Below are 18,965 nucleotides of genomic sequence, written 5' to 3'. Positions count from 1 at the left end.
TGCATCTTTGTCCACCTTATCCATTGTCTTCCCTTTTTAAAGTTCAAGTACATTCACTTGCCATAACCAATATTCTCTGGCCTGACTATGCATGCAACTTTCTATTTGATTCCACATTTACTCCAGGAATCCACAAAATGGTCTTCAGCCCTACAGAAGAAGGTGCATCTCCAAACAGTCCTCACTGCTTTCAAGATCCATTGCTCTGATATTGTATGAACATCCAATTAGCTGTGAACATGATTGCAGATCAGTCATTTCTTCAGACTCTCCCCATTCTTAGTGAGGGTGAGCTCCAAAGAGTGTCAGGCCAGAATCCTCTAGCCTCCCATCAGCAGGTTTCTCGGCAGCGAGAGGGAGTTCGCTAGCGGCGGGATCTTCTATTCCTGTCGCTGTCAGTGGAAATTCCCATTGTAGCCACCCACACTGCCAGGAAACGAGCGGCAGGGGTACACTACCAGCAGGACCAGAGAATCCGCCACTAGCAAATCAGCCAGACAATTCCAGCCTCAGGGTGCTGTCCTCTAGAACTTGCAAGACACGGAAATTATAGAAGGAAAAGCCTTGCTACAATTATTCATAATTTGAAATGGTCATCAAAATACTTCCTTTCCACTTACCAAACACTCCAAGGAGATAGTACTTCAGCTGCTATTTCTTCATTGCTGGACCTTGCTTACCTCAGCAAAAAGGACTTCAGTCCTGTTTGTCCATAATGTGCTTGATGTCAAAGTTCAGAAGCAATGTTAAGGTTACTGATTGAATTTGTGACCTGGTCACAATCTGTAGTCAATACACATATTGCAAAAGATTTTGGGGATGTTAATTTCCCTTACCTTATGCTACTCAATCTGACATTTCTGCAAGGGAATTTTCAACTTTGGGATTTTGTACTCGCGATCATCCTTAAAATCTTGATACTTGTCATTTACCATTGCTCTTGACGTTGCCATCATATCTTCACAATATTGTGGTTTCCCTTACCTGTTCTTCCAGGTACAGTTGATCAAGATGTCATGATTGAGTTCTATCAACTGCTTGCAGGACTTTTGTCATTGGAATGTATTCTCCTGATGCCAAACATTTTAGTTAAAACATCATCATTATCAAAGGTATCAAATATTAGGAAATTTTCAGTGAACTGGGCATTTTTCAGGAGTTGATTGCAATCCTCATTGTTAGCCAATAGTTACAATAGCAAAAATCTTCGTTGCTGATTGTGGAAAGTCACAATCTCCTACTCTCTCAAAAGTTGCTCTTCCTAATTCTCAATTCCTTGGTCAGTTGCTGGATCTGTCTCTTCAGAGATCCACTGCCAATTTATAGGCTCTTAAATATCTTGGTGGCCTTCAAGGCTTTGACTGTATCCGCAACAGATCTGTGCCATAGAATGATATGGATCTTGTTGAACTGGCTGTGTTGGCTTAGTAAAGGATGGGACATTGCAAGTTTAAAACTATTTTTATGATAGTTATTCACCAGTATTGGATAAGAAACTTCACCATACTTTTCTAACACTTTTTCACTTAAGAGCAATCGTGGATCACTATTCCCAACCATCTTTCTACTTCATTTGTAGGATTTTACAATTTGATCTTTGGCTTAGTGATGTCATCTTCTTTCTTATGTTTCCCACCAGGAAAGAGGTTCAGTTGACCTGGGGAACATCTTTATCCTAACCAAGATTCTAAAGACTAGGACAAGTAGCCCACCTTCTGTCTGGCGAAAGCTGCTGATGAGCAAGACTCTTTCCTGCTGATTTCCCGTGGTTGACTTCTGGCTAACTTGAACTTGATTATCTCTCCAGTCATTGTCTTCCATTTAGAATAGGTTAACATTATTGATTGAATACCTTTTCCCCCAGTCAGGAAATGATAGGCACGCTACAATGCTATTCAAGCAAAATTTCATTTAAAGGCCTCGTCACTCCGGCACACATTTATTTTTCACCCTGTCATCAGCTGGAATGGCAAATGGTACAATATGGCAGATTTGCCTTTCATATTAATATTCACACCTTTGGTTGTGAGCGCTCTTTGACCTGATGAGTTGCTGATGACTGCCATGATCAAAGCAGCAGTGGCTGGTAGACAGCAGAGCAAAAATCAGATGTTAACTCCTGATAATATGGCACAGCAGTGACTAATTATAGAACATCACCAAAGAATGACCTCCATGGGAATGGGGATAGAGCAATCACTTTAATAACAGCAAGATATCAAAAGCTAGCAGAATGTGCTTCACAAAGGGTAATACTCAAATTTGTTACTTAAGTCGTGGTTCACTCGTTAAAATAAAACGTAAAACTTAACTGTTCTATTAAGGGATGGAAATATCATTAAAAGGTTTACCATTTAAAATATTCTACTAAATTAGTTCATAGTTTCATGAATTTGTCCCAAATGTTGAATTCAGTAAGTCTTGTAATGAAGTGACATAAGGAGTAATATATGATGCTAGCCCAGTATTATAACTATTTTGTAATCGACCCCATTTTGCTTCAAAAGGACCAACATTTCAGCTCTTCATAGCTTTTTACAGAATAATATTGACTTTATTTCACAGCTTGCTGCAGTGTACTCATTTGAGTAATGTGGATATTTAGGTATTTGGAAACATATTCACAGGGATGGCATTTTTAACTGCCTTTCTACATTTTCTACATTACGTATGTGAATAAGTGGTCTTTCAGCCATTTTTGAAGTCTGAATTTACTTGTGACTGAGGTTCTACTGTTCTGAGCAATCAGTTATCTCCCTAGTCTAATCATGGCTATCCCATAACAAATTGACAGAGTTGTCCAACCAAATAGGTAAATAGGCAATAACTTTGCTCTGTTTGAAAGCAATTGGAATGAATATTTGATTTTGTTTTGCATATCAGTCACACACTGATGTTGTGAAACTGTACGTATTAAAAGCACTCTTATTTAGAGAAATCCAAGTAGCAAGGCAAATGAATGTACTGGCTTATTGTTCCACAAACTGATAAGGGATTGATTAGTGCTTCATTTTCTCTTTCTCTCTCTCCCCCCTCTCTCTCTCCCCCCCGCTCCCGGCCACAAAGTGAGTTGCTGATGACTGCCATGATCAAAGCAGCAGTGGTTGGTAGACAGCAGAGCAAAAATCAGATGTTAACTCCTGATAATATGGCACAGCAGTGACTAATTATAGAACATCACCAAAGAATGACCTCCATGGGAATGGGGATAGAGCAATCACTTTAATAACAGCAAGATATCAAAAGCAAGCAGAATAATTCATGCTGAACCATTCATACTCTTCATTATCAATTTACTGTTTAATAATGCAGTGGTGACATACTTAACCCAGTATATATTATGGTGCCACAGATATAGTTCCTCTTATTAATGACATTCCCTGCTTTACAGTTGAGATCAGCTATAACCTGGTTAAGGATTTAAAGTAGTTATATGACGCAGGTGGTTACTATATTGTTTCAATTAGAAATACTGTTCATAAATCTGTCTGGTCATTCTCTTAAATTATATTAAATCCAAGTGAATAGGTTTATTTTCAAAGCTGGTCAGTGGTCAAAGTGCTGGGAGGAGGAAATATTGTTCTAAAGTGCCCTTTTTTGGGACCTACAAGGATTCTTAAACTTCACAAATTGTGTCGATGATAGGTATGCACAAATCTGAGTGTTGGAGGCCATGTTTGTAAAGAGGTTTGCCCACGCGCACCTACCACGCAGGATGCAGAGCAGGCAGATCCTGACGTCAATCAATGTGCAATGCTGCCTTGATATCAGCACTGCCATTTTGGAGCCCCAAGTTCCAGCCAAAGTTCTCTGTTATCCTCGCTGAAAGTGACAAATAGCATAAAGCACCTTCCCCCCCCCCCCCCCCCCCCCCAAACACCCCAGCAGTGTTGGTCAAAGGGTTCATCAAATTACAGGTTAGTTGGTGGATTCTTGCTTCCTGTTGGCCAAACTCTGCGCAATTTGGATGATTTTCCACACTTGCCTATAGATGTAATCATTTACAGGGAGTGGTCATGCTGGGTGCTGAAATATCTTTTTGGTGACTTAAATGTTTGTGCAGAAATTACTTGCTTCTAGACAAGGTGGCCTATTCTTGGATTTAAGCATGGGAGAGTGAGTAGAGGCCACAGAGAACAGGACATTTGCTGGAAGAAGAAGTGGAAGATATGGGATGGGGTCTAGGCAGGTGGCCAACCTACAGAGGTTTTTTTTGGGGAAAAGCTCCCTTATCTAAACATCAGCAAAGATCAATGCTTGTGACATCTCATCTTGAGGTCAGGACTCGAGTCTGCAACTGCAGCTTTGGAGCAAAGCAAAGACTACATTTCCTGTGACTGTCAAGGTGACTCTGGCTCAGAATGTATCTAGCTTTGTCAAAGTTGCTGCTGAAGATGTAGGCAAATTTGCTGACAGTACAAAGACATAGAAAAGCAAGTTGTGAGGAAGATACAAAAGAGTGGTAGGATGCACATGTTCCTAGCTATCACTTGCTCCAGAAATATTTAATCTGCCTGGTGTCCCTCAATACACAGATGAAGAGCATCATTGTCAGCACCTGGAGGTGGTTGAAGTTCCATTCCATCTGAGCTCCAACTGTATGACCAAGGGATGGTCCAAGAGTGTTCAGAGGTGGGCCAGAGCATTACAGATATTTTTACTTCACTATCCCCCACTCCCTGGAGGATAGTTCAATCTATTTGGCACATTCCAACTGTTGATAACGATCAGCAGCCAGATGGTCCTGACCCCTGCAACCAAACAGCAATCACAGGGTTCAGGGCCCTTCACCTGCTCTGATGTCTCCACCCCCACTACCATTGTAGGTCCTTGTTGGATTGGGGACAAAGGGCTTACAACCGGAACCATGTAACTGACTCAAGGGAAGAACTTGCTGAAGGCTGAGGCTGGACAGGAACTGTGCACTTTCGCAGCTCCTGCTTAGTGCCTAGGTGGTGGGATGGGTCGGGGGGATCATCCCCTATTGTCAATTCTTTATTATATTCATGGATTGACTGCACTTCATAAACATTAAGCTGATTTCTTATTTGATATGAACTATGGGCAGAATTTTCCCATTATGCTCGCCACGGGAATCGTAGAGGGCAGGACAGGACCATGCCAAGGTCCATTGACCTCAGGTGTGATTTTCCAGTCTTGGGACGAACACCGCTGGAAAATCCCACCCATCATCTTTACTTTGCCCTGTGTCGTCAGTCATGGAACAATGTTTTTCTTGTATTAATTAGTAAGTAATTGCAAAACTGTTGATCTTATTCAGTGCTGTATTAATAGTGCACATATTAACGCCATTACATTCATTTCACTGCTATCAAAGTAAAAGAGCTGCATTCATCTCATGCCACCTTCGTTAAAACATCAGAGAAATGAACGTCATGCAAATATGTTAACGGGTTCAAATATTAAAATGCTGCACTGATCAATTTTTAAGTCAAATTTTTCTGTGAATATTCTACAGCGGATATAAATTGCATCTCAATCCGAGGTTATGTGTGCACCTACACAGCACAAAGATGCATCTAAAGTTCTAAATGTGCTGACTCTGATGTTTTGCTTTTCCAGTCCTTTAAATAAGCCCTGATCTGATTGCATATTGAACCACTGAACTTAGAAATAGTGCCTTATCATGAGCTCAGAAATGTCACAAAACATTTTGTATATAAAAAACTACTTTGAAGTATGAATAGTGTAGTTATGTAATTGTTTGCATGTTAAAAGGATGATGAAGATAAGCTTTTGCACTGTTTTAAAATAAAATCAAGTTGAGATATCAGGGACAATGAAGTACCAGCTTTGATTCACATGGGGCAAGTCAGAATGCTAAATTCTGGTTAACATGAATCGGCTGGTTTGAATTCGTTCTCTGATTACCCAGACTGGTCCATTTCAGACACTATTAAAATGGTTGGACATTTATTTCAAATAATGTTAGCACTGTCATTGAGCAGAGGGACAGTATATTTATTCTCAGCTGAATAATTGACATGGTTTTGTATCCTGCTACAATTCACCTGTTACCACTGCAGTATGCGAGTGAGTGCCTGGAATCAATAATAGAAGTAATTGCTTCAAAAATAGCTTCAAACGTAATTCTTAATTCACAGCAGATGGCAGATATTGTAAAATATCCAGTAGCTGTGAAAAGGAAACTGAACCATTGGGTAATTTCTATCCTGTAATTTCAGAGATAATGGTGATAATATATTTATTTTGTTGCTTTTTTGCAAGGCATTTGTCTATTTTTTTGAAGTATGCCTTGAAATAGATGTTCCTCTAATAACATACCTATCTTTCCTTTTACTAGTCTAAGACATATGGTTGCACCTGGCAAGGCCAAGCACTTTCCTTCACAATCGACTTCACTGCTGGATTTACCTGTGTCGATAGTAATACAAAGGTGAGGAAATAGCAAGTACAATATGAGGGTATTTTTAAAGTTGAAACAGAAGAATTGTAGGAATAAATGATTGTGAGGTAAAGCTCCTTAGTTTTATTAAAGGGTATGTCGGTCAGTGAATCAACCTCATCCGACTCTGGAACAATTAACAGCCCAGGTTCCCATTCAGCAAGATCCCTTGACTCAGAAAATTTACCTTAGAATCCAAACTCCAACCTGAACTCATTTTCCACTTCATAATAGTAACAACAAATTGAAAGCATTGTAGCTTTTAATGCAGCAGCACTTTAAAGAACTTAACGATTGGTGGTTATCAAATTGGTCAGACATGGCCACTAGCAAAAACTAGCAGATACATTTGTGAGAATTGCCGAAAGATTTTTTTTCAGCTAAAGAAATGCACAATAAACGTGTGAGTTGAATAAACGCAGCACGATAGGCAAGACATGGTAGAAGGCTGGCTATGTTCAGAGTGGATAAGTCACCTGACATCCCAGGTTGCTAAGAAAGGCAGGGATGGAGATAATGGAAGAGCTTGCTATGACCTTCCCGTTTTCCCGAGATACAGGGGATGGGCCAGAGGATCAAAAAGCGGTAAATGTGACACCCAAGAACTGGTGGAAAGACATTCCTATTAACTACAACTGATCAGTTTAACACCAGTGGTGGGGAAGGTTTTGCAACCAATATTCCGGGAATACACTTAATATGCACTTGAAGAGGTTTGAGTTAATGAGGGAAAACAGGCATGGATTAATACTGATTGTGCCTGACTAATCTAACAAAGACGGCTGATGAAAGAAATGCGATGGACTTTGTCTATGTGGATTTTAAGAAAGTCTTTGCTAAAAGTACCACTTAAAAGGTTGGTTAATAAAATTGAGACCCATAGATTAGGAGGATCAATGTCAATTTAGATTAAAAATATTAGTTTAAGGACAGAAAATTGGAGTCTCTCCCTGAAGGGAGAGGATCCAGAGATGCCACCTTGGATCAAAATTTTTAAATTGCGTCCACACTGAGCCTCGACCATGCCAATGTTTGAAAATCAACAGTATATAATGCAGTTAGCAAAACATATGGAATCGTGGGCTTCATGAACATAAGTATTGAGTACAAAAGCAGGGATGTTTTGCTGAACCTGTATAAAGCTCTGGTTAGTCTCAACTCAGGTATTGTGTTCTGGTTACTACACTTTAGGAAAGGTGTGAAGGCAGTTGAGAGGATGCAACTGAGATTTTTTTCAGATTCATTCAGGGATATGAGAATGGAGCTACAAGGTTAGCTTGGAGAAACAAGGAATGTTCTCCTTGGAGCAAAAAATGTTGAGGGGAGTTCTCGTAGAGGTGTGACAATATGATTGATAAATGTTTCGAGAAACTTTTTCATTAACTGGTTGTACAAGAACGGCGGCGGGGCGGGGGGGGGGTGGGGGGGGCACAGTTTTAAGGTTTTGGGCAAGAGGTACAGGGAGTTGTAAGGAAGAAACTTGTATGCATTGATATGTCTTCTGAACCTGAAATAATCGCCATTTAAAGAGGCTTCATTGAGTGTTTTTTTTAAACAGCTCTCCATGTGACTGGTATACTGTTACATTGTTGATAGGCACCTGACACAAATGTGGCTCCCTGGATATACATACTTGCAACAATTAATTCCTATTACATTATGAATGATATAACAATACACAATGTTCTAATCATTGACTTTTTTCTTCTATTATATCTAACTAAAGTTATTCAATCAAATTTTATAAATAAATTGGCCACCTTCAAAAGTCTTTAATAGTTTGTTTTCTTTTCTCAAAACATTATTCACGGTATTGCTTAGATGGTAGGTTGTTGTGGCTCCATCTTGTAGATTTGGCATTCTTTATTCTTAGTGATGAGTTGGCAGGCTGCACAGGCGATGTTGTGTACATTGCTCCTGATGTTTGATTTGATTTATTATTGTCACATGTATTAACATACAGTGAAAAGTATTGTTTCTTGCGCGCATATCATTCATTGAGAAGGAAAGAGAAGGTGCAGAATGTAGTGTTACAGTCATAGCGAGGGTGTAGAGAAAGATCAACTTAATGCAAGGTAGGTCCATTCAAAAGTCTGACAGCAGCAGGGAAGAAGCTGTTCTTGAGTTGGTTGGTACGTGACCTCAGACTTTTGTATCTTTTTTCTGAAGGAAGAAGGTGGAAGAGACTATGTCCGGGGTGCGTGGGGTCCTTAATTATGCTGAGGCACTGGGAAGTGTAGACAGAGTTAATGGATGGGAGGCTGGTTTGCGTGTTGGATTGGGCTACATTCACGACCTTTTGTAGTTTCTTGCGGTCTTGGGCAGAACAGGAGCCATACCAAGCTGTGATACATCAGAAAGAATGCTTTCTATGATGCATCTATAAAGGTTGGTGAGAGTCATAGCTGACATGCCAAATTTCCTTAGTCTTCTGAGAAAGTAGAGGCATTGGTGGGCTTTCTTAACTATCGTGTCAGCACTGGGGGAACAGGACAGGTTATTGGTGATCTAGACGCCTAAAAACTTGAAGCTCTTGACCATTTCTATTTCATCCCCGTTGATGTAGACAGGGGCATGTTCTCCTTCATGCTTCCTGAAGTCGCTGACAATTTCATTTGTTTTGTTGACATTACGGGAGAGATTATTGTCGCCGCATCGTTTCACCAGATTCTCTATCTCATTCCTGTACTCGGTCACATCATTGGTAGTGTCATCAGCAAACTTGAAAATTGAGTTGGAGGGGAATTTGGCCACACAGTCATAGTGTATAAGGGGTATAGTAGGGGGCTGAGAACACAACCTTGTGGGCTGCTGAGGATAATCGTGGATGAGGTGTTGTTGTCTCTCCTTACTGACTGTGGTCTGTGGGCTAGGAAGTTCAGGATCCAGTCGCAGAGGGAGGTGCCGAGGCCCAGGCCACTGAATTTGGAGATGAGTTTCATGGGAATAATTGTGTTGAAGGCTGAGCTGTAGTCAATAAGTAGGAGTCTGACATAGATGTCTTTGTTATCTAGGTGTTCCAGGGTTGAGTACAGGGCCAGGGAAATGGTGTCTGCTGTGGACCTGTTGCGGCAGTAGGTGAACTGTAGTGGGTCCAGGAGGCTGGAATTGATTCGTGCCATGACTAACCTTTTGAAGCACTTCATAATGATGGATGTCACTGGACGATAGTCATTAAGGCACGCTGCTTGGCTTTTCTTTGGTACCGGGATGATGGCCGTCTTCTTGAAGCAGATAGGGGCCTCAGATTGTTTTAAAGAGAGGTTGAAGATGTCTGCAAATACCCCCGTCTGCTGATCTGCGCAGGATCTGAGTGCTCGTCCGGGTACCCCATCCGGGCCAGTCGCTTTCTGTGGGTTGACCTTCAAGAAAACTGCTCTGACATCTGCAATGGTGATCTCGGATACAGGTTCATCCAGGGCTTTGAGGGTGGGGGGGCATGCCCTCACTGACCTCTTGCTCAAAGCGGGCGTAGAATGCATTGAGCTCGTCGGGGACGGCTGTGTTGGAGCCAGCAATTTTACATGCCTTCATCTTGTAGCCTGTCTTGTCTTGCAGACCTTGCCATTGTCGGCCGGGGTCCGTGGAACTAGCCTGGTACTGTTTTTTGGTATCTTTGATGGATCTCCTTAGATTGTATCTGGCTTTCTTGGATAGGTCAGGGTCTCCTGATTTGAACGGCTCGGACCAAGACTTCAGCAAGCAGTGGATATCACTCTTCATCCATGGTTTCCAGTTGGGAAACACGTGGATTTGTTTCTTTGGCACACAGTCTTCTACACACTAACCAATGAAGTCAGTTACTGTAGTGACGTACTCGTTCAGGTTGGTCAGAGTTTTTAAATATTGACCCACTGACTCTAAGCAGTCCCGTAGGAGATCATCTGATTCCTCAGACCAACATTGCACGACTTTCTTTGACGGATTCTCCCGCTTCAGTTTTTGCTTGTAGGTTTGCAGGAGTGCAGCCTTGTAATCTGATTTGCCAAAGTGTGGGCGGGCGATAGAGTGGTAGGAATGTTGTAGGATGATGATGTAAGAATCTTGATTAATATTTTTTATGTTGTGTCACTTACTGTTGTTAGATGTTGTATCCTTGGTCAATGATGTTCCTGATTTTGTTAATGATCTTTCCTGCTTTTCTAGCACATGTGTAGGTCGAATATGAATACTGTTCCTTCTCACTTACATTTGGTCTCAGTAATGGAATCTTAGCTTCACCATCAACCTTTTCTGAGTTCCAGGTTTTCATGGTTGGATCCAGTACATGTATAATTTGTTCTTTCAACAGGGATTCAGCATGCTTGTTGGGTGTTGACCTACTTCTATCTATGCTTCAGTGAGTTATTGTGTTACTTCTGGTCACTTGGAGCAAGTATCTTGCTGGAAAGAGTTGTCCTGTAGATTCTTCTATTCAACAACCTGCAGATGATTTCATGTTAGCCTTGAGATTTGGAGATTGGAGTGACAATAGGGCAAGATTCGAGTGTTCCATTCTCTCGATATTTCTTGACCATCTGGGTGCATCTAACTATAAACTGGTGTCCCCTTGGGTAACATTATGATAAGGTGATGATATTGAACCCATCCTGTTCAGTGAATTTCGTAAATTTTCTGGGGATTAATTTGGTTCCATTGTCACATATATTCTTTCAGGAATAACTTGCTTATATAACAGAACTCATACTGCATAGATGACTGTTGCAGCTCTCAAATCTTAAACCCTTTGGTTAAAGGAGAACATTGAGTCTGCAACTATGAGATACTGTTCTTGATTGTGTATGAATAAATAGAATCCCACAATATGCCATGGTCTGGGTGGTACTTCGGTAGTTATCATCTCCTCTTCCTACTGTCTTTTCTGTACTTCTGGTGTACATTATACATGGCACAGAGGTTAGTACTGCTGCCTCACAGTGCCAGGGACCCAGTTCAATTCCAGCCTCTGATTACTGTCTGTGTGGAGTTTGCACATTCTCCCCGTATCAGTGTGTGTTTCTTCCGGGTACTTCAGTTTCCTCCCACAATCAAAAAATGGGCGGATTAGATTAATTGGCCATTCAAAATTGCCCCTTAGTGTCAGGGGGACTAGCAGGGTAAATATGTGGGGTTATGGGGATAGGGTGGGATTGTTGTTGGTGCAGGCTCGATGGGCTGAATGGTCATCTTCTGTACTGTAGGGATTCTATGATTCTAGATGTGTTTGTGGATGTAGATGCCTATCTACATCCGCACTTTTCAGAATTGAATTCCATCTGTCACGATCTGTCCATCCACATCTTCCTGCAAATTAAGACTTTCTTCCTCAACATTAATTGCTCTGTCAATCATCGTATCATCCGCAAACTTACTTATCATTCTCCCCCCACAGCCCACCCCCACCCCCACCACATTCTCATCTCGTTTATATATAATCAGAAACAATAAAGGGCCGAGCAATGATCCCTGTGGTACACCACTGGCCCGCCAGTGATGCCCATGTCCCACGAATGAATGTTTTTAAAAAGTGCCACCCTCTGTCTCCTACCACTAAGCTGGTTTTGGATCCAATTTGCCAAGTTACCCTCTGAACTTACATTTCTCCATTCCTTTCATATTCCGTTCATTCTGTTCATGTAAATTCTAGGGAGGTTATTTCTGAATCATTTTGAGTTTGGTCCTTCTGGATCCGGCCAGCAGAACACCATATTCTTGTGAGATGTCAGCTGTGTTAGACCAATATTACTGTATTTAGGCTGTATTTTCTCTAATAACTTATCAAGCCATCCCTTGATCTGAGAGAGCATCTGTACTCTTCATTTTCACTGATCTTACCTCTAATTTGACTCCACTTAGATGCTGTTACATTCAGATCTTTATACCTAGATCTTTTATCTCATGTTTTATCTCATGTCTATGGTGACAACCAAGATAGGGCATCTAGTACCATTTCTCTTCCTGGCTTGTATTTCAGCATGAAATAGTAACTCTGAAACCTCAAGAGTTATCCCTGCAGATGTGTTTGTGCTCTACGTAGATTTATCTTGTAGATCTTATAGAGGCATACAGTCCAGAAGAGGACCTTCGATCCAGCAAGTCTGCACTGACAAGACTACACAGTAATCCCACTTTTTAGTACTTGGTCCATAGCCTTGAATGGTATGACATTTCAAGTGCTCATCCATGTACTTTTTAAAGGTTGTGAGGTTTCATGCTCTACTCCCTCCCAGGCAGTGCATTCCAGACTCCCTCCACCCCCTGGGTAAAAAGGTTTTTCCTTCGATCCCTCTAATCACCTGCCCTCAGCTTAAAATTATGCCCCCTCATCATTGACCCTTCAACCAAAGGGAACAGCTGCTTCCTATCCACCCTATTGATATCCCTCATAATCTAATACACTCAATCAGGTCCCCTCTCAGCCTTCTCTGCTTTAAAGAAAACAATGCAACCCTATCTAGTCTCTCTTCATAGCTCAAATCTTCCATTCCAGGCAACATCCTGGTGAGCCTTCTCTGCACTCTCTCCAGTGCAATCATGTCCTTCCTATAGTGAGGCAACCAGGACTGCACACAGTATTCCAGCTGTGGCCTAACCACATTTTTGTACAGCTCCAATATAACTTCCCTGCCCTTATAATCTATGTTCTTACCGCAAATTTATAATCTATGCCACAACTGTTAAAGGCGTATATATCTTCTTAACTACCCTCCCAACCTATCCTGCAGCCTTCAGGGATCTGTGGACAAGCACCCCAAGATCCCTCTGCTCCTCTGAGCTTCCCAGTGTCCTGCCATTCACTGAGTACTCCCTTGCCTTGTTGCTCCTTCCAAAGTGTATCACCTCACACTTTTCAGAATTGAATTCCATCTGTCACGATCTGTCCATCTACATCTTCCTGCAAATTGAGACTTTCTTCCTCACCATTAATTGCTCTGTCAATCATCGTATCATCCGCAAACTTACTTATCATTCTCCCCCCACAGCCCACCCTCACCCCCACCACATTCTCATCTCATTTATATATAATCAGAAACAATAAGGGGCCGAGCAATGATCCCTGTGGTACACCACTGGCCTGCCAGTGATGCCCATGTCCCACAAATGAATTTTTTTTTAAAGTGTCACCCTCTGTCTCCTACCACTAAGCTGGTTTTGGATCCAACTTGCCAAATTACCCTGGATCCCACGTGCTTTACCTTTTTAATCAGTCTCCCATGTGGGACCTTGTCAAAGGCTTTGCTGAAATCCATATAAACGACATGAACTGCACTACCCTCATCTACACACCCCAAGCACCACCTCAAAGTTCAATCAAATTTGTTGGGCATGACCTCCCCTCTGACAAAGCCATGCTGACTATCAAACCTTGCCTCTCCAAGAGGAGATTAATTTTTCCTTCAGAATTTTCTCCAATTGTTTCCCTACCACTGATGTGAGACTCATTGGTGTGTAATTCCCTGGTTCATCTCTACCACCCTTCTTCAAAAGTGAGACCACATTAGCTATCCTCCAATCCTCTGGCACCTCCCCTGTGATGTGGAGATGCCAGCGTTGGACTGGGGTAAACACAGTAAGAAGTCTCACAACACCAGGTTAAAGTCCAACAGATTTATTTGGTAGCACAAGCCACTAGCTTTCGGAGCGCTGCCCCTTCATCAGGTAAGTGGGAGTTCTATTCACAAACAGGGAATATGAAGACACAAACTCAATTTACAAAATAATGGTTGGAATTACCTTTACAGCTAATCAAGTCTTAAAGGTACAGACAATGTGAGCGGAGAGAGGGTTAAGCACAGGTTAAAGAGATGTGTATTGTCTCCAGACAGGACAGTTAGTGAGACTTTGCAAGCCCAGGCAAGTTGTGGGGGTTACAGATAGTGTGACATGAACCCAAGATCCCAGTTGAGGCCGTCCTCCAGTGCGGAACTTGGCTATCAGTCTCTGCTCAGCGACTCTACGTTGTCGTGTGTTGTGAAGACCGCCTTGGAGAACGCTTACCCAACTGTACTCATTTAACACTCTACCAATGTGTCCTTTGGCTCCAAGCACATGTTACCCCTTGGTCCCGAATGGGCCCTACTCTTTCCCTGGTTATCCCCTTCCCCTTAATATACTTAAGAGTATCTAGGGATTCTCCCCAATTTTAATGGCCAGTGATTTTTCATGCCCCCTCTTAGCTCTCCTAATTGTTTTCTTAAGTTCCCCCTGTACTTTCTATATTCCATTAAGTCCTCCCTTTGTACCTGCCTTTTTCTTCTTTCTTATCCGGTTCTAAATATTCCTCAACATCCAAGATTCTCTGAGCTTGTTGCTCCTACATTTCACCCTAAAGGGAACATGTTGGGCCAGTTCTTTACCTATTTCCTTTTTGACCCCCCCCCGACAGACTACTTTACTGTTGATTTTCCCACAAGCAGCTGTTCCCAGTCCACTTTGGCCAGATCCTGTCTTAGTTTAATTAAATCTGCCTTCCCCAATTCAAAAGTGTTTTTTGCAGACCATCTGTTTTTTTTTCCATAACAAACTTAAATTGTACTGCTCCCCCACTGCCACATCGAACGCCTGTCCAGCTTCATTCCCCAGAATTAGATCCAGCACTGCGTCATCCCTTGTTGGACCTTCAACATATTGATATAAAAAGCTCCCTTAAATTCATTTCAAGAAATCTCCCCCTCCCTGCCTAAACCCTTTACACTATGACTATTCCAATTCATGTTTAGGAAGTTGAAATCTCCCATTATAATGATCCTATTATAATTTTTTCATACCTCAGCAAATTGTCTACATATCTGCTCATCTATTGCCTAATGACTGTTTGGGGACTTACAAAACACTCTCAGCACTGTGATTGCCCCCTTGTTATTCCTATGCTCTATCTACAAAGACTCATTTGAAGACACTTCCAAGATTTTGTCCCTCCTTACTGCAGTAACTGACTCCTTAATTAATAATGCCACACCACCACCTCTTTTACAGTCTCCCCTGTCTCGCCTGAAGATCCTATACACTAGAATGTTGAGTTGCCAGTCTTGTCCCTCCCTTAACCACATCTGTGATGGCAACAATATCACAATTCCATATGTCAATCCCACACCCTTACCTCATCAGCCTTACCTTTTTACTCCTAGCGTTAAAGTAGAGGCCATTCAATCTTGCCTTAATCCCTTGGAACTCAGCAGAGCTGAACTCCCTCTGTCTTGGTTCCTTTACTATAGTATGTTGCGTCCCCATTGTACTAATGCACTTCATCCCCTCCCCCCCCGCCAAACTAATTTAAACTCCTCCCAACAGCACCAGCAAACCCACCTGATAAGGTGCTGGTCCCATTCTGGTTCAGGTGTGGACCAAACCGCTGTTCTGGTGGGCGATGATAACTCTCCACGATGAATTTTTTCCAAAGAAATGTAAATGGAATTTCTCTCATTCATACACAACAGACAAAAGCTATCTTTCTGTGTTGACATCTCTGGTTTCAGCTGATGTTAGAGCTTTGGATTTGCATGCTATCAGTTTTCCCTCTTGTACCAGGACTGTCCCAGTGAGAGGATTCTCTCTGTTGTAGAATGACAAACTTGCCTCCTTGCAGACTAACTTTTTAAGGTTGTTGAAACTACTGTCATGAAACTCCAGTCACTAGTGTTCAACATCTTTCATCAGTTCTGGGAGGTTTGATGTATGTTCTGACATGTGTGGGATAAAAGAACTCATGTACTTTATCAAGACAAACAAATTCTCAGCTCTTTTTTTGCCTCTTGAAGATTCCATCTCGGAGATAGCTCTGACATATTCAGGACTCACTTGTCTCTGTAAGGTGTGTACGACATTCTGAAGAGCTGACATTCAGTCACCTTCACAACGCATTTTCTGTATTTAGCTTTATCTCAGCTTTGCTATTCTATGGCTTCTTGTAGATGCTAATCTTGATCAGTTCTATCTGCATCATAGATCTGGATATCATCAGCTATCAACTGCTTACTCCTTTATATCCTCTACACCTCATCCATTTTACATCCTGACTGACTTGTAGGCCAATAGATCTCGGAATCTGTACAAACCAAAGGCTGTACTGAATATTTTCGACAGCGAAGATTCCTTGTCAAACTTCACGTTCCAGTAGCCATTTTTGGCAACAGGCTTGCTGAAAACATTTGCCCTTGTCAGTGCTGGTGTGATCTCTGCCAATGTTAGAATAGACTAAATAAAAACAGGAACTGCTGGAAGAACCCAGGTCTGGCAGCATCTGTGGAGAGACAAACAGAGTTAACATTTTACGTTGGTATGACTCTCCTTTGGATTTCTCTTTATAGCTTGATTTAAGATCTTTGGAATCCTGGAAAATTCTCAGCCATTCGTTTTCTTACCATAGTGGAATTAAATTTACCCAATCCATAGGCCCTGTGACTCTGAAGATCACTTTACTTTCTTCCACCTCTTGGAATTCTTTTTCAAACTTTCCTTTTAATTCCATTGATACTTCATGTGGGGGATGATCACTGACTTTAATTGCTAGATGAATAGTGATGTGGTACTCAAAATCTTATTTATCAAAACACTCTGGGTACATTTATACCAGATCTTTCTTGGGTCCTTTTCAATGGGTGTACCACCTTCAACCTTCGGTGTCACCTCCATCACCTCATGGTTTACTGAGATAAGCTACAGCTGTTCGCAAGTGCTCAAATGACATGGACAGTTTTTTTTTAATTTATTCGTGGGACATGGATGTCACTGGCTGGCCAGCATTTATTGTCCATCCCTAGTTGCCCGAGGGCAATTGAGAGTCAACCACATTGCTGTGGCTCCGGACTCACATTAGGCCAGACCAGGTAAGGATGGCAGATATCCTTCCCTAAAGGACATTAGTGAACCAGATGGGTTTTTGATTAAATTAACATATTTTCTTTGTGTCCCTCCAACTTGAGTTGCTCCTAGCTCTCCAACCTCTGTTCCCCCATATGCCATTACCACGACATTCAGAATATCTTTCCTTGGTAAACATTTCACTTCAAATTTTCAGGAAAGATTTTCTGCTGCAGAGTGAGCAGACTGTTGCTACTCTGCGCTGTGATATTAAGTTTCAGATTTATGATTGTGAGCTTATCGCAGACTATTTTTCTGATCTTGTATTAATTTGTATTTTCTGGAAACTATCACATCCAGCCATTTCATGGTAGTTTTGGTTTCTTTTCCATCTCCGCTACCCTGTTGCTCTCTCTCTGATAACCATTTGTCTTCTTTGTTCTGCACATCTTTTCCCCAAGCTTTCCACAAGCCCTGTAGTTTGATCCATATGGAAGACATTTATTTCTGTCTGTGAACTCATGTGGGTTCTGCACATCTTGCACATCTTTCTCTCTGCCTGGTGTGTATTCTTTTACTGTATCAACCCTACTGCCTTTCTCTTGACTGAACTGAAGGCTAGCCATTTGGGTAGTCAGCAACTTCATCAGTTTACTTGTGGCTTTATATATTCCGGCAGCGTCTGCAGCCTGCAATATTGTGAGTTTGTCATTTTCAATCAAACATTTTTGTACTTCAGGTTGCATAGAGCCTCAAATGAGCTAATCCAGCAGCTTCTCTTGTTGTATGTTTCCTTGAATTTACATTTTCTGGATGTGTTTTCCAAGCTCATTAAGAAATTATCAATAGGTTCACCCTGGTCATACCTCAGACTTTGAAATTCATATCAGCGGATCTGGTGATTTGAGTTTGGCTGGAGGTGTGTGCTGAATTTTTTAAGAAGAATTGTTTGAGTTGTCTACTTTTATCCTTGCTCATCTCCCAGCTATTAAACAATTTTAAACCTTTCTTTCATGCCAACAAAAAGATGTCACTGACCCATTTCTCTTCACTAGTGCCTTTGAGAAAGCCATTGAATATCAGTCTGCACTTCTCAAATGCCTCCATGAGACCAATAGCCGCCCAGTTCATCATGGGCTGGAGATGTGCATTCAATGCTGTAGTGGAGGCCATTTTGTTTTTTGCCTGATTCACTCAGTCTTTCCCTCTCTCCACCTGCCACTAATTGGGATTATTTTTCTCAACCTATTTCAACATTAAATTTCTTTAAAATGTTTGAATCTTACTCACAGATACTGTTATCATCTTATATCCTCTAGTTCTGATTATTTCAAAATAATCACATTTTTCGACTCAAATGCTTCATGGAATGTATTTCTTAGCCTGCATGCATGTGGCTTGTGGATTGAAACATTGTTGCCTAGCACCTGACTTCAATGCAGAAGTAAATATACATTCTCACAACATTTAATTTATAAATCTTTATAAATAATGTAACATATAGCAAGTGGTAATGACCTGAATTTGCTGTCTACAATCAATAATTTCAAGAGGAAATTGGATAGGCACTTGAGGGAAATAATTTTTCAAGGCAATAAGGATAGAGCAGGGGAATGGGGCTGACTAGATTTCTCTGCAGAGTCAACCAGGAGTTGATGGACTGAATGGCTTCCTTCAGTGCAAGGATGACGTTATGATCCCAAAGCTGAGATTTTCCAGCCCCTCTGTGGCGTATTTTCTGGTGGAGACAGGTCGCCAT

The 18,965-nt window shown here is 41.5% G+C and overlaps 1 protein-coding gene across 1 annotated transcript in view; it reads left to right on the top strand.

Annotated features, from left to right (window-relative positions):
- Positions 1-18,965, top strand: part of sntg2 (syntrophin, gamma 2) — a 240,135-nt gene that overhangs the window by 216,038 nt on the left and 5,132 nt on the right. Inside the window, exon 15 of the mRNA XM_078213586.1 lies at positions 6,326-6,418. Coding sequence (XP_078069712.1) covers positions 6,326-6,418 — 93 coding nt within the window. The remainder of the gene's footprint in view (positions 1-6,325; positions 6,419-18,965) is intronic.

Source organism: Mustelus asterias, chromosome 5, assembly GCF_964213995.1.
Source record: "Mustelus asterias chromosome 5, sMusAst1.hap1.1, whole genome shotgun sequence".
Classification (NCBI taxonomy): Eukaryota; Metazoa; Chordata; class Chondrichthyes; order Carcharhiniformes; family Triakidae; genus Mustelus; species Mustelus asterias.
Note: the sequence above shows the minus strand (reverse complement) of the source record. Positions and strands in the feature narration are given on the sequence as shown.